At 55.2% G+C, this 15,633-nt stretch overlaps 1 protein-coding gene across 2 annotated transcripts in view; it reads right to left on the reverse strand.

Annotated features, from left to right (window-relative positions):
- Positions 1-15,633, reverse strand: part of LOC307133175 (uncharacterized protein) — an 86,363-nt gene that overhangs the window by 37,264 nt on the left and 33,466 nt on the right. For both annotated transcript variants that reach the window (XR_013817373.1, XM_079828025.1), the window contains exons 15-17: positions 11,148-11,177; positions 10,955-10,996; positions 10,675-10,716 (exon numbers count right to left, since the gene is read on the reverse strand). Coding sequence is in view for 1 of the 2 variants with exons in the window: in XM_079828025.1 (XP_079684151.1) it covers positions 10,675-10,716; positions 10,955-10,996; positions 11,148-11,177 (114 nt within the window). In the remaining variant the exon portion in view is untranslated. The remainder of the gene's footprint in view (positions 1-10,674; positions 10,717-10,954; positions 10,997-11,147; positions 11,178-15,633) is intronic.

Below are 15,633 nucleotides of genomic sequence, written 5' to 3' on the forward strand. Positions count from 1 at the left end.
AGACATACGGCGGGAGCGTAGACCGCCCTGGTGGTTGATGTACGCTACTACGGCCGTGTTGTCTGTCCGGACAAGCACATGTTGACCCTTCAGCAGCGCTCGGAAGCGGTGCAGGGCGAACCGTACTGCCAGCAACTCGAGGCAATAGACATGCAGGAGGCGCTGGGGTCCTGTCACGGAGCCCGCGGCTGCTTTTCCATTGCACATGGCACCCCAGCCCGTGGCAGAGGCATCCGTCGATACGACAACATGCCTGGAAACTCGTTCTAAGGGCACACCGGCCCGTAGAAAACTGAGGTTCGACCACGGGGTGAGCGTCTGTAAGCAGGCCCGAGTCACTTGGACCCGGAGTGTGCCAGACTGCCATGCCCATCTCGGGACTCGATCGCGAAGCCAGTGCTGAAGCGGTCTCATATGAAGCAATCCGAGCGGCGTTACCGCGGCTGCAGATGCCATATGCCCCAGGAGCCTCTGAAATAGTTTCAGTGGAACCGCACTCTTGCTCTCGATTTGTCGGAGGCAAGTCAGCAGAGACTGCGCGCGCTCGCTCGAAAGCTGCGCGTACATGGCGACCGAGTCGATCTCCATACCGAGAAAAGAGATCCTCTGCACGGGGCAAAGTTTGCTCTTCTCCCAGTTGACCCGAAGGCCCAGACGGGCTAAGTGGTGGAGAACCAGATCTCTGTGTCCGCAAACCTGCTCTCGAGAGTGGCCTAGTATAAGCCAGTCGTCGAGGTAGTATATATAGGGGGTTCGTGGACAAAAGCCCATGTTAATCGATTGCCATTGGGCGCATAATGACTGCGAGGGATCGTAGTGCCAATTGGGAGTCCAAATGCCTGCTTTTTAATTGACCAAACTGACGTTTCGTGATTACCCCTTGCCCGCAGATTGCCCCGGGACAGGGGGTATTTGTACCATATAGGGGGCGCTGTCGAGGGCAAATACCCCCCCCCCCCACATCCACGAACCCACTATTTGTCCAATTACCCACTAAAGTGGGCAAATGACCCCAGGACCCCCGCTGACCCACCCCCCCACCCCCCCCACGTCCACGAACCCACTATTTGTCCAATTACCCACTAAAGTGGGCAAATGACCCCAGGACCCCCGCTGACCCACCCCCCACCCCCCCCCCACATCCACGGACCAACTATTTGTCCGATTACCCACTAATTTTACGGACCGCCCCTGTTCGGACACGGAAGGTCGTTGGATCTTGAGATCTGAGATCCGGAGGCTCAGTGGGCCCCCAACTCGGGGCCTCGAATCGCGGAGCTCTGCAACATTCCAATTTTTTTCCCTACACCCTAGGGTCACGCCCTTTGGGTATGTTGCTCAGGGCCCCCCCAGGAGCCACTGTGCAAAATCTGGGGCCCCTGGGACCTTTCTGTAAAAATCCCACCTACCCATTAAACTAATGCGTTTGCCATAGTGGGTTCACGGATGTGTACGAAACGGCTTGGGAAAGGCCGATTGACTAGGGGAGGCCATTTTTCTTCTCGCCACGTTCCCCTGAGTCGGGCGGTCAAGTTTGGTGGCCTTTCGACCTCGTTCAGGGGTCAAAAGGTCAATAAAGGGACGAACGTCCACCAAAGGCCTACGCGTTTAATGGGAGCAATGCGGGGCTCCCATACGGAGATGGAGGGTCGTGGCCCCTTGAGGTTTGAGATTCCTACTCTCCAGGGGCCCCCGACTGATGGACCTGAAGCACGAAACTCTAGGACCTTCCTGAAAAAAGTGCCCCTCCCCCACCATCAAACCATTTTTGACTCAAAAGGCTTTTAGATGGTATGAGTGTTAGAGGCCTGAGGTCAATATTAGGGTTAGAAGTTGAAAAAGAGTTCTCTTTGCTCTAGGGCCACGCCCTTTGGGTATGTTGCTCAGGGCCCCCCCAGGAGCCACTGTGCCAAATCTGGGGCCCCTGGGACCTTTCTGTAAAAATCCCACCCACCCATTAAACTAATGCGTTTGCCACAGTGGGTTCACGGATGTGTACGAAACGGCTTGGGAAGGGCCGATCGACTAGGGGACGCCATTTTTCTTCTCGCCACGTTCCCCTGAGTCGGGCGGTCAAGTTTGGTGGCCCTTCGACCTCGTTCAGGGGTCAAAAGGTCAAAAAAGGGACGAACGACCACCATATTAGGGTTAGAAGTTGAAAAGGATTTCTCTTTGCTCTAGGGCCACGCCCTTTGGGTATGTTGCTCAGGGCCCCCCCAGGAGCCACTGTGCCAAATCTGGGGCCCCTGGGACCTTTCTGTAAAAATCCCACCCACCCATTAAACTAATGCGTTTGCCACAGTGGGTTCACGGATGTGTACGAAACGGCTTGGGAAGGGCCGATCGACTAGGGGAGGCCCTTTTTCTTCTCGCCACGTTCCCCTGAGTCAGGCGGTCAAGTTTGGTGGCCCTTCGACCTCGTTCAGGGGTCAAAAGGTCAAAAAAGGGACGAACGTCCACCAATAGCCTACACGTTTAATGGGAGCGAGGCGGGGCTCCCATACGGAGGAGGAAGGTCGTGGCGACTTGATGTTGGGGATTCCGAATCTCTAGGGGCCCCCGACTGACGGGGCCAGAGCCCGAAACCCTGGCATGTTCCTGACAGAAGTGCCCCAATTTTATCCAACTTTGACTCAAAAGGCTCTTAGATGGTATGAGTGTTAGAGGCCTGAGGTCAATATTAGGGTTAGAAGTTGAAAAAGAGTTCTCTTTGCTCTAGGGCCACGCCCTTTAGGTATGTTGCTCAGGGCCCCCCCAGGAGCCACTGTGCCAAATCTGGGGCCCCTGGGACCTTTCTGTAAAAATCCCACCCACCCATTAAACTAATGCGTTTGCCACAGTGGGTTCACGGATGTGTACGAAACGGCTTGGGAAGGGCCGATCGACTAGGGGACGCCATTTTTCTTCTCGCCACGTTCCCCTGAGTCGGGCGGTCAAGTTTGGTGGCCCTTCGACCTCGTTCAGGGGTCAAAGGGTCAAAAAAGGGACGAACGACCACCATATTAGGGTTAGAAGTTGAAAAGGATTTCTCTTTGCTCTAGGGCCACGCCCTTTGGGTATGTTGCTCAGGGCCCCCCCAGGAGCCACTGTGCCAAATCTGGGGCCCCTGGGACCTTTCTGTAAAAATCCCACCCACCCATTAAACTAATGCGTTTGCCACAGTGGGTTCACGGATGTGTACGAAACGGCTTGGGAAGGGCCGATCGACTAGGGGAGGCCCTTTTTCTTCTCGCCACGTTCCCCTGAGTCAGGCGGTCAAGTTTGGTGGCCCTTCGACCTCGTTCAGGGGTCAAAAGGTCAAAAAAGGGACGAACGTCCACCAATAGCCTACACGTTTAATGGGAGCGAGGCGGGGCTCCCATACGGAGGAGGAAGGTCGTGGCGACTTGATGTTGGGGATTCCGAATCTCCAGGGGCCCCCGACTGACGGGGCCAGAGCCCGAAACCCTGGCATGTTCCTGACAGAAGTGCCCCAATTTTATCCAACTTTGACTCAAAAGGCTCTTAGATGGTATGAGTGTTAGAGGCCTGAGGTCAATATTAGGGTTAGAAGTTGAAAAAGAGTTCTCTTTGCTCTAGGGCCACGCCCTTTAGGTATGTTGCTCAGGGCCCCCCCAGGAGCCACTGTGCCAAATCTGGGGCCCCTGGGACCTTTCTGTAAAAATCCCACCCACCCATTAAACTAATGCGTTTGCCACAGTGGGTTCACGGATGTGTACGAAACGGCTTGGGAAGGGCCGATCGACTAGGGGACGCCATTTTTCTTCTCGCCACGTTCCCCTGAGTCGGGCGGTCAAGTTTGGTGGCCCTTCGACCTCGTTCAGGGGTCAAAAGGTCAAAAAAGGGACGAACGACCACCATATTAGGGTTAGAAGTTGAAAAGGATTTCTCTTTGCTCTAGGGCCACGCCCTTTGGGTATGTTTCTCAGGGCCCCCCCAGAAGCCACTGTGCCAAATCTGGGGCCCCTGGGACCTTTCTGTAAAAATCCCACCCACCCATTAAACTAATGCGTTTACCACAGTGGGTTCGCGGATGTGTACGAAACGGCTTGGGAAGGGCCGATCGACTAGGGGGCGCCCTTTTTCTTCTCGCCACGTCCCCCCGAGTCAGGCGTAAAAGTTTGGTGGCCCTTCGACCTCGTTCAGGGGTCAAAAGGTCAAAAAAGGGACCGAAGCCCACCAGAGGCCTGCACGTTTAATGGGTTGGAGGCGGGGCTGAAAAAGATTTCTCTTTGCTCTAGGGCCACGCCCTTTGGGTATGTTGATCAGGGCCCTCCCAGGAGCCAATGTGCCAAATCTGGGGCCCCTGGGACCTTTCTGTAAAAATCCCACCTACCCATTAAACTAATGCGTTTGCCATAGTGGGTTCATGGATGTGTACGAAACGGCTTGGGAAGGGCCGATCGACTAGGGGAGGCCATTTTTCTTCTCGACACGTTCCCCTGAGTCAGGCGGTCAAGTTTGGTGGCCCTTCGACCTCGTTCAGGGGTCAAAAGGTCAAAAAAGGGACCGAAGCCCACCACAGGCCTGCACGTTTAATGGGTTGGAGGCGGGGCTGAAAAAGATTTCTCTTTGCTCTAGGGCCACGCCCTTTGGGTATGTTGATCAGGGCCCTCCCAGGAGCCAATGTGCCAAATCTGGGGCCCCTGGGACCTTTCTGTAAAAATCCCACCTACCCATTAAACTAATGCGTTTGCCATAGTGGGTTCATGGATGTGTACGAAACGGCTTGGGAAGGGCCGATCGACTAGGGGAGGCCATTTTTCTTCTCGACACGTTCCCCTGAGTCAGGCGGTCAAGTTTGGTGGCCATTTGACCTCGTTCAGGGGTCAAAAGGTCAAAAAAGGGACCGAAGCCCACCACAGGCCTGCACGTTTAATGGGTTGGAGGCGGGGCTGAAAAAGATTTCTCTTTGCTCTAGGGCCACGCCCTTTGGGTATGTTGATCAGGGCCCTCCCAGGAGCCAATGTGCCAAATCTGGGGCCCCTGGGACCTTTCTGTAAAAATCCCACCTACCCATTAAACTAATGCGTTTGCCATAGTGGGTTCATGGATGTGTACGAAACGGCTTGGGAAGGGCCGATCGACTAGGGGAGGCCATTTTTCTTCTCGACACGTTCCCCTGAGTCAGGCGGTCAAGTTTGGTGGCCCTTTGACCTCGTTCAAGGGTCAAAAGGTCAAAAAAGGGACGAACGTCCACCAAATGCCAGCACGTTTAATGGGTTGGAGGCGGGGCTGCCGTTCGGAGGAGGAAGGTCGTGGCGCTTTGAGATTGGAGATTCCCACTCTCCAGGGGCCCCCGAATGATAGACAAGAGCACAAGAATGGTGGCCCTAGACCCTTCCAGACCCCAACGGGAGCCCAAAACACATGACGTCCCAATTCCCAATTAAGCAGTAGCCAAATAAGTGGTCCACGGAGACTGTCATTTCTATGCAAATTAAGCACTCAAATGAGTTGAAAGTTACATCAATGTGTTCAGTTGAGTGTGCCAAGTACAGTAGAGGTGTTTAATTGACAATAAATGTTAAGTATCATCCATAAACACTGACTCCATGGACCACTTATTTGGCGCCCACTGCTTCAATGAGAAGTGGGACGTCTTTGCTTTTCCAGCTCCGAATGTCCGAAAGTTGCTCCGATTGTCTCCAAACTCTGGATTCCGATAGGGGGCGCTGAGGCGTAGATAGGAGCACAAGAATGGTGGCCCTAGACCCTTCCAGACCCCAACGGGAGCCCAAAACACATGACGTCCAATTCCCAATTAAGTAGTGGCCGCCAAATAATTGGTCCACGGAGACTGTCATTTCTATGCAAATTAAGCACTCAAATGAGTTGAAAGTTACATCAATGTGTTCAGTTGAGTGTGCCAAGTACAGTAGATGTGTTTAATTGACAATAAATGTTAATTATCATCCATAAACACTGACTCCATGGACCACTTATTTGGCACCCATTACTTCAATGAGAAGTGGGACGTCTGTGTTTTGGGCTCCCGTTCGGCTCTGGAAGGTACTAGGGCCCCCAAACTTGCGCTCCTGTCTATGTCTCGATGCCCTCTACCAGAATCCAGAGTTTGGAGAAGATCGGAGAAACTCCAAAATTACCCTCCAATACCCCTTACAGTTTTTTGGGGTCGGAAAATAAAGTTGCTCCGATTATCTCCAAACTCTGGATTCCGATAGGGGGCGCTGAGGCGTAGATATGAGCACAAGAATGGTGGCCCTAGACCCTTCCAGACCCCCACGGGAGCCCAAAACACATGACGTCCAATTCCCAATTAAGTAGTAGCCGCCAAATAATTGGTCCACGGAGACTGTCATTTCTATGCAAATTAAGCATTCAAATGAGTTGAAAGTTACATCAATGTGTTCAGTTGAGTGTGCCAAGTACAGTAGAGGTGTTTAATTGACAATAAATGTTAAGTATCATCCATAAACACTGACTCCATGGACCACTTATTTGGCGCCCACTGCTTCAATGAGAAGTGGGACGTCTTTGCTTTTCCAGCTCCGAATGTCCGAAAGTTGCTCCGATTGTCTCCAAACTCTGGATTCCGATAGGGGGCGCTGAGGCGTAGATAGGAGCACAAGAATGGTGGCCCTAGACCCTTCCAGACCCCAACGGGAGCCCAAAACACATGACGTCCAATTCCCAATTAAGTAGTGGCCGCCAAATAAGTGGTCCACGGAGACTGTCATTTCTATGCAAATTAAGCGCTCAAATGAGTTGAAAGTTACATCAATGTGTTCAGTTGAGTGTGCCAAGTACAGTAGATGTGTTTAATTGACAATAAATGTTAATTATCATCCATAAACACTGACTCCATGGACCACTTATTTGGCACCCATTACTTCAATGAGAAGTGGGACGTCTGTGTTTTGGGCTCCCGTTCGTACCGTGATTCCCCGAATGACTTGAAATTTTGCACAGTGGCTCGTGGGGGCCCCTTGAGCGGCATACCCAAAGGGCGTGGCCCTAGTGCGTAGGGAAAAAAAATGGAATGTCGCAGAGCTCCGCGATTCGGGGCCCCGAGTTGGGGGCCCACTGAGCCTCGGGATCTCAGATCTCAAGATCCAACGACCTTCCGTGTCCGAACGGGGGCGGTCCGTAAAATTAGTGGGTAATCGGACAAATAGTGGTTCCGTGGGAGGGGGCGTGGCCTGGGGGGGGTCAGCGGGGGTCCTGGGGTCATTTGCCCACTTTAGTGGGTAATTGGACAAATAGTGGGTTCGTGGATGTGGGGGGGGGGTACGGTGGGTGGGGGGGGGGTCCTGGGGTCATTTGCCCAACTTAGTGGGTAATCGGACAAATAGTGGGTTCGTGGATGTGGGGGGGGGGGGGGGGGGGTCAGAGGGGCCCCGGGAATCGGGGGTAAGTGCGAAAGCGTCCAATGGCAGCCTAAACCAATGGCCCGAGATCCCATTGAACTAATGGGGCCGTGGACCTGGTGGTGGAGCCACACTGTGGGCGAAGGCAGTACTGCATCTGTGGGCCTCATACTTGGGGGGGCTCCCGTCCGGCCCCCGGTGGGGTCAGGCCCCCCGAAATCCCGATCAGGGTCATCGAGCGGCCGGGGAGGGTCGTCGGGCGTCGTCGGCCGGACCCCCAAAAATTTCGGGGGGGCGGCGCGCAGCGTCCGAGAACAGCCTACCGCGAACCCACTTTATAATGGACCGTTTGGACGCTCTGATAATTTCTGAGCTACGTCGAGGTAGTTCAGGATGCGGACCCCGTGCTGCCGAAGGGGCGCAAGGGCTGCCTCGGCGATCTTCGTGAAGACGCGAGGGGACAGAGATAACCCGAATGGGAGAACCGCGTACTGGTATGCCCGCCCCTCGAAAGCAAACCGTAGGAATGGTCTGTGTCGAGGAAGGATGGAGACATGGAAGTAGGCGTCCTTCAGGTCGATCGCTGCAAACCAATCGTACGGACGAACGCATTCGAAAAGGCGTTTCGCAGTCAACATCTTGAACGGAAGCCGGTGAAGGGATCGGTTCAAGATGCGAAGGTCCAGGATTGGTCGTAACCCACCGGTTTTCTTGGGTACAATGAAGTAGGGGCTGTAGAACCCCGACCTCATTTCGGCTGGAGGGACAGGCTCGATCGCACCCTTCGCCAGTAGAGTGGCAATCTCCGCACGCATGACGGGGGCATGGGCCCCGGTCACGGTATAGCGGACTCCCCAGTAACGGGGAGGAGCCTGCGCGAACTGAATCGCGTAGCCGAGCCTGACGGTCCGGGCAACCCAGCGGGACAGCCCCGGAAGCTGAAGCCAGGCTTCCAGAGACTGCACCAACGGGGTCATACGTACGACAGACGTACCCTGGGTGGGGCAGCGAGGCAGCGTTACCGGCGCGGACAAGGGAGGCTGTTGGGCGTCCCGGGGTCGGAGCACGGTTAACGGCTGCGCCCTGACAGAGGAGACCAGGGAAGGACTCGCGTTCCACTGGGGTCTGCTCTGCCAGGGGGCTGGTGACAGAGAGGGATGCGAGTGGCGAGACCCGAGGGTGGCGCGCACTGTCATCACCGGTCTCTGGGTGCTCAGAGACAGGAACATGAGTTCTTCCCAAGCGCTGCTAGCCCGGGGGCCAGCAGCGGAAGGATTTTCCCCCGGCCCTCCACCGGGGGAAGGAGAGGCCATGCTACCATCCCCTGGGAAGAACTGGAACCCATCTCTGAGTTGTCCACCTCCATCCTGGCGTTTAACCAGTCTGGGGAGCGGACTGGGCGACATCCTCAACCACCTCCACGGCGCGGCCCAGGTGAAGGCTGCTGCTGGGGCCGGGCGGGAAGAGGGAGGGCGCCCTCGGCGGCGAGCGGACTGAGGCGACTGGGCCGGCGGCTGGTGCAGCAGCTGGCCGCCGGGGCAGTACGTGTTACAGCCTCAGTCTGCTCTGGGGCGGTCGAGAACTGTTGGGCGCAGTTCTCAGCCGCGCCGCCGAAGAGGCCAGCCTGGGATATGGGTGAGTTGAGGAGGCGGGCCCGCTCAACGTCCTCCACATCACCAGGTAAGGCCCGGTGTTCTCCCGGACCACAGCTGTGGACATCGCCCGACCCAGGGAGCGTGTGGCCACCTTCACCGCCCGGGGGCGGGGTCAGTTGCGGCACGCAGCTCAATGAAGAGCCCTGGGTCGGCTCCACCCTTGTGCATGTGCAAAGGGGCGGCGGCCTGCCCGTAGCTCTGCGGGACCACGCCACCGAAGTAGACGAGCCCACAGGCTTTGGGGGGGGTGCTTAGGACAGCCACACCACGCCACGTCAAAGCCCTCTGTGGACACCGTAGTGCGCAACAGAGAGTTCAACAGTGGGGGGGAGGGGGCCCCAGTGTACCCTAGGCCGCGGCCCCATCAAGGGCAGAGAAGGCGGAGGAGGCCACCAAACGGTCACAGGAAGCACGGGGACTTCGGGGACCGCGTGATCTCCTCATGCACCCCGGGAGCGAAAGGCATTGGGGGCGGGGCCCAACAGCTGTCGGGTGCCGCCCCCAAAAACCAATCGCGCAACCACGAGCACCCGCGACTGGGCGGAGTTCCACACCAGCGCGAGACTCGCGGCTGCCCGAGATAACATGGCTGTCAACTTTAGGTCAGATCAGGCAGTGCTAACACACCCAGAGGCGGAGCACAACCTAATCGTCATCCCCAAAGGACTCCAGCCCACCTTGGGATGCGGCGATCGACATCTCACTGCTATCCGGAGCGTGAACTGAACGAACGGGGCGTCAGAGACGGGCCGTAGATTCAATCCAACACTCACGGAAGCGATGTATAAGAAGGGGGCGTGGCCCGAGGAATGAACGTCGGGGTTCTTAATACCACAGCACCGCCCTCAGGTCACCCTGGCCACCAGCCAAAGTACCATCTCACTCGGGGACGGTAGATTGGGGTGTGGCAGAGGGGACTCTCTCTCCTCACGGAGATCATTGAGTCTCGACCGCGACATCGCGATGGTCACGCCCCCGCAATGGAAACGTGACACATCCGCAAACACTGCCCGAACGTGCTGAAGCCCAAACACGCTCGAGCAGTGAATGCGTCCACAGACAGCAGCGGAAAATCGATCGCACCCGGAAGTGCACGGGCGAGCCGTCTTGAAAAAGACGTGCCACGCGCAAGCTCTTTTTGTGAGAGGAAAGCCTCGCAGTCGATGCCGAAGCGCCCAGGGAAACACACACCAGCTGTCAAACGGACCACTGCACAGATCAGCAGGCAGGAAGTATGCGATCACTGGAACGCGCCGCCACACCAACACCGACTGGAAAGCTGCTCGTCTCGAAGAAGCTGAAAGAGTCTCAGAAGGCTGTAGGAGTGAAGAGGTAGGTACTCTTGGCTCCGAAAGCAGAACATAATGCGATATTGCCACGTACTTCCTTATATACTCACGCGGTGAGGCGGAGTTACGTATGCAAATTCCGCATGCCCCATGGCATTGGCCGTTTTCTCTAAACTCGAAGTTGATAGGCTTCTAAGCGAAACCCCCATTCGTTAGTCACTAACGTTACGTCGTAGTGACTGAACGAAAGGGAACAAAATGACTATTAAAAAGGAAATGAGACATGATGTACCAGTATGTGCTAGTAATGTTCATTAATTTACAAAAAAAGAAAAAAAGTAATCTTACTTTAATATCCAAAATTATGCATCAATACAACACTATAAATCTGCTGCTTACTTGTCATCTGGTAATGTGATCTCCTCCAGGAGGGGGTTTGAGCTTCATAAAGATAAAGAGACACAGTTTCATTATTTTTACTGTTTGAAGAGCTGAATTTATGACCATTAAACCATTACAAGGAAATTTTGAAACAAAATGACTATTAAAAAGGAAATGAGACATGATGTACCAGTATGTGTTAGTAATGTTCATTAATTTACAAAAAACTAAAAAAAATTTTTTTTACTTTAATATCCAAAATTATGCATCAATACAACACTATAAATCTGCTGCTTACTTGTCATCTGGTAATATGATCTCCTCCTGGAGGGGGTTTGAGCTTCATTAAGATAAAGAGACACAGTTTCATTATTTTTACAGTTTGAAGAGCTGAATTTATGACCATTAAACTTTTACAAGGAAATTAAAAGTCATCTTACTTTAATATCCAAAATTATGCATCAATACAACACTATACATCTGCTGCTTACCTAATGTCGGGTAACTGGAGGAGGCTTGAGCTTCATTAAGATAAAGAGACACAGTTTCATTATTTTTACTGTTTGAAGAGCTGAATTTATGACCATTAAACCATTACAAGGAAATTTAGAAACAAAATGACTATTAAAAAGGAAATGAGACATGTACCAGTATGTGCTAGTAATGTTCATTCATTTACAAAAAACAAAAAAAAGTAATCTTACTTTAATATCCAAAATTATGCATCAATACAACACTATAAATCTTCTCGGTTACGTATGGTAACCCTCGTTCCCTGAAGGAGGGAACGGAGACGTACGTCGGACGTACCGACGAATTGGGATCACTTCTGGGAGCCCCTATCAGCTTCGAGCTATCTAGAACCGGCCAATGGACAATTGGCGTGCGAGATTTGCATCTCGCGCTCCGCCCCGCGCCGCGGGTATAAACAGGAAGCGAGAGCGAATGCACGCTGTTTTTCACTGAGGAGCCAAACGTAATGGCTCAACCTGCAGTGATGGTACAGCAACTGTGGCGACGGGACGTACGTCTCCGTTCCCTCCTTCAGGGAACGAGGGTTACCATACGTAACCGAGACGTTCCCATTCAGTCGGTCACGTTCGACGTACGTCGGTCACGTTCGACGTACGTCGGACGTACCGACGAATTGGGATCCCCTATGGAAAACGCCACAGTTACTACCACTTCCAGCGCCCAGCGATGAGCCCCTCAGACCCCGATCTGATGCGGGCGGGAATTCACGCAGGGAGAGTCCAAGCTGCTGTTCCGCAAGACCCATTCAGCTGACTGTATTGGATAACGCTGGGAAAGCGTGCCTGTGAAGGCAGCTGCGGAAGCCACATCATGCCCAGAGGGAGTTAACATGTGGAAAATACACGTATGGGCTGACCGAGGGCAGCACAACATACAGAAGTCCCAGGGGTGGCCCCGGCCAATTAGTGGAGGGGGAACAACACGTACCTGGAACGGTAGAGGAACTCTGCCGAGGGAAAGACACGGGCTCGCCGTAGGGAGCTGTACCGTGGAAGAATACACATATGGGACCGCCGTGGGGGTCACTACATATGGAACCCAGCCTAACACAAGTTCCACCAATGCATACGAGTGTTAGACCTGGCGTCGAACGCTCCGCCACGTCCGACTGCCGCGGGTTGCGGAGGGCTCAACAGGGTTCGCCGTTCCGGGGAACTCGACTGGAGCAGAATAAGCGCACGCATCCGTCTACCATAGGGGAGGGAATGGCGCAGCAAGCCGACACTAGAACGGGCACTTCGGTGTTACTGACTATGGGAAGTGAGCACATAGGAAGAGACCGGCTCTACAAGGAGGCTATAGAATCTAGCGAACGTGTTAGGTGTCGCCCAGCCCGCAGCTCTACAAATATCTGTTAGCGAGGCGCCACGAGCCAGCGCCCAGGAAGAGGCAACACCCCTAGTGGAGTGGGCTCTTAACCCGAGCGGGCAGGGCACGTCTTGGGACTGATAAGCCAAGACGATGGCATCCACTATCCAGTGGGCCATCCTCTGCTTGGAGACAGCCTTTCCCTTCTGCTGTCCTCCGTAACAGACGAAGAGCTGCTCTGAGGTCCTGAAGCTTTGCGTTTTGTCCACGTAAGTCCGGAGAGCACGGACGGGACAGAGAAAAGCTAGGGCTGGGTCTGCCTCCTCCGAAGGCAGCGCTTGCAGGCTCACCACTTGGTCCCGGAAGGGAGTAGTGGGAACCTTGGGCATGTATCCAGGCCGGGGTCTCATGATCACATGAGAGTTACCGGGCCCGAATTCCAGGCACGATTCGTCGACCAAAAATGCCTTCAGGTCCCCTACCCTCTTGATGGAGGCCAACGCAATCAGGAGTATAGTCTTTAACGACAGGATTTTCAACTCAGCTGACTGCAGAGGCTCAAAGGGTTCTCTCTGTAGTGCAGTAAGCACCAGAGCTAAGTCCCAAGAGGGTATAGAGGGAGGACGAGGTGGATTTAATCTCCTCGCTCCCCTAAGGAACCTGACGATCAGATCGTGCTTACCTAGAGATTTTCCATCTACGAGCTCATGATTAGCGGCGATAGCGGCGACATAGACCTTGAGGGTGGAGGGAGACAGCCTTCGCTCCAACCCATCCTGTAGAAAGGTAAGCACAGAAGCGATCGAACATCTTCGGGGGTCTTCTCGGCGAGAAGAGCACCAATCGACGAACAGGTTCCACTTCAACGCATAGAGGCGCCTCGTAGAGGGGGCTCTAGCGGAAGTGATGGTGTCAACTACCGCTTGCGGTAGGTCACCTAGAACCTCCGCGTCCCGTCCAGGGACCAGACATGGAGTTTCCAGAGGTCTGGACGCGGGTGCCATAGGGTGCCCCGTCTCTGAGTCAGGAGGTCCTGCCTCAGAGGAATGGGCCAGGGAGGTGCTGTCGCAAGGAGCACTAGTTCCGGGAACCAAGTCCGGTTGGGCCAATACGGAGCGACCAACAGGACCTGCTCCTCGTCCTCCCTGACTTTGCACAGTGTCTGCGCAAGAAGGCTCACTGGGGGAAACGCATACTTGTGTTCTTCCCGGGGCCAGCTGTGGGCCAGGGCATCCGACCCGAGGGTCCCCTCGGTCAAGGAATAAAACCACTGACAGTGGGTCGTCTCTGGGGAGGCAAACAGGTCTACCTGTGCGGCCCCGAAACGACTCCAGATTAGCTGGACCGCCTGGGGATGGAGTCGCCATTCTCCCGGAAGTACCTGCTGACGTGACAGCTCGTCGGCCGCACGATTGAGCAGGCCCGGAATGTGAACAGCACGAAGCGACCTCAGATGCTTCTGACTCCATAAGAGGAGATGGCGGGCGAGTTGCGACATGCGACGGGAGCGTAGACCACCCTGTTTGTTGATGTACGCTACGGCCGCAGTGTTGTCCGTCCGGACCAGAACGTGCTTGCCTCTGAGCGGCACTTTGAAGCGGCTGAGCGTAAGACGAACTGCTAACAACTCGAGGCAATTGATATGCCATTGCAGCTGAGGCCCCGTCCACAGACCCGAAGCTGCAAGCCCGTTGTACGTGGCACCCCAACCCGTGGATGAGGCATCCGTGGAGACAACGGAGTGCCTGGACACTTGTTCTAGGGGGACTCCCGCCCGGAGAAACAAAGGGTCCGACCACGGGCCGAAGGTTTGGCGGCACCTCGGAGTCACTTGGACACGGAGCGAACCGCTGTGCCACGCCCATCTCGGGACTCGATCGTGTAGCCAGCGTTGAAGCGGTCTCATATGAAGCAATCCGAGCGGCGTTACTGCGGCTGCGGATGCCATATGCCCCAGGAGCCTCTGAAAATGTTGGTACCGCTGTCCTGCCTTTGAACGAATTCAAGCAGTTCAACACTGACTGGACGCGCTCCTCGGTGAGGCGCGCTGTCATGGCGACCGAGTCTATCTCCATACCGAGAAAAGAGATCCTCTCTGTGGGACAGAGTTTGCTCTTCTCCCAGTTGACCCGAAGTCCCAACTGGCTGAGGTGACTGAGCACCTTGTCCCTGTGTTCGCACAACTGCTCCCGCGACTGGGCAAGGATCAGCCAGTCGTCGAGGTAGTTGAGGATGCGAACGCCATGCTCTCTCATGGGAGCGATGGCCGCCTCCGCAACCTTCGTAAAGACGCGGGGCGATAGGGACAGGCCGAAGGGTAAGACGCGGTACTGATATGCCCGTCCCTCGAACGCGAAGCGCAGAAAGGGCCGGTGTCGAGGGAGAATCGAGACATGAAAGTACACGTCCTTCAGGTCGATCGCTGCATACCAATCTCGGGGACGGATGCACCTGAAGATGCGCTTCTGCGTTAACATCGTGAACGGCAGCCTGTGAAGGGACCGGTTCAGGAATCGCAGGTCCAAGATCGGTCGTAACCCGCCGCCTTTCTTGGGTACAATGAAGTACGGGCTGTAGAACCCGGACCTCCTATCGGCTTGAGGGACCGGCTCTATCGCGTCCTTCGCCAGTAGGACAGCGATCTCCGCCCTGAGCACGGGGGCGTTCGCCTCCACTACAGTCGTGAAGTGAACGCCCCTGAACTTGGGGGGACACCCGGCGAACTGAATCGCATAGCCGAGTCTGATGGTACGGAGGAGCCACCGAGACGGGCTGGGAAGCGCTAGCCAGACGTGCGAGTGTGGGGAGGCCGCTTGTGTGCGTCCCGACAGCCGGCGTCCCCTGCTGGCGAATGGAGAGGTACTTGAGGGTGGCGAGGCATGGAAGCGTCGACCACCGCCAAGCGCGCTCTCTTGGCACCCAGAGATATTGGAAACTGCTCTTTTATTGAACAGGCGGAACAGACAAACAAAAGATTTTCCCCCGGCCCTCCTCCGGGGGAAGGAGTGGTGCTGCAGCCATCTCCCTCAGAGCAGTTTCCTCCATCTCTGGGTGGCCCGTCTCAGGGCCGCTTGCGACGACGCTTGCCACCTGGCTTGGCGGCGGCCTGAGCGGGCTGGACGTCCTTCCCACGGC

The sequence above is a fragment of the Gobio gobio genome (genome assembly GCF_949357685.1).
Source record: "Gobio gobio genome assembly, chromosome: 10".
Classification (NCBI taxonomy): Eukaryota; Metazoa; Chordata; class Actinopteri; order Cypriniformes; family Gobionidae; genus Gobio; species Gobio gobio.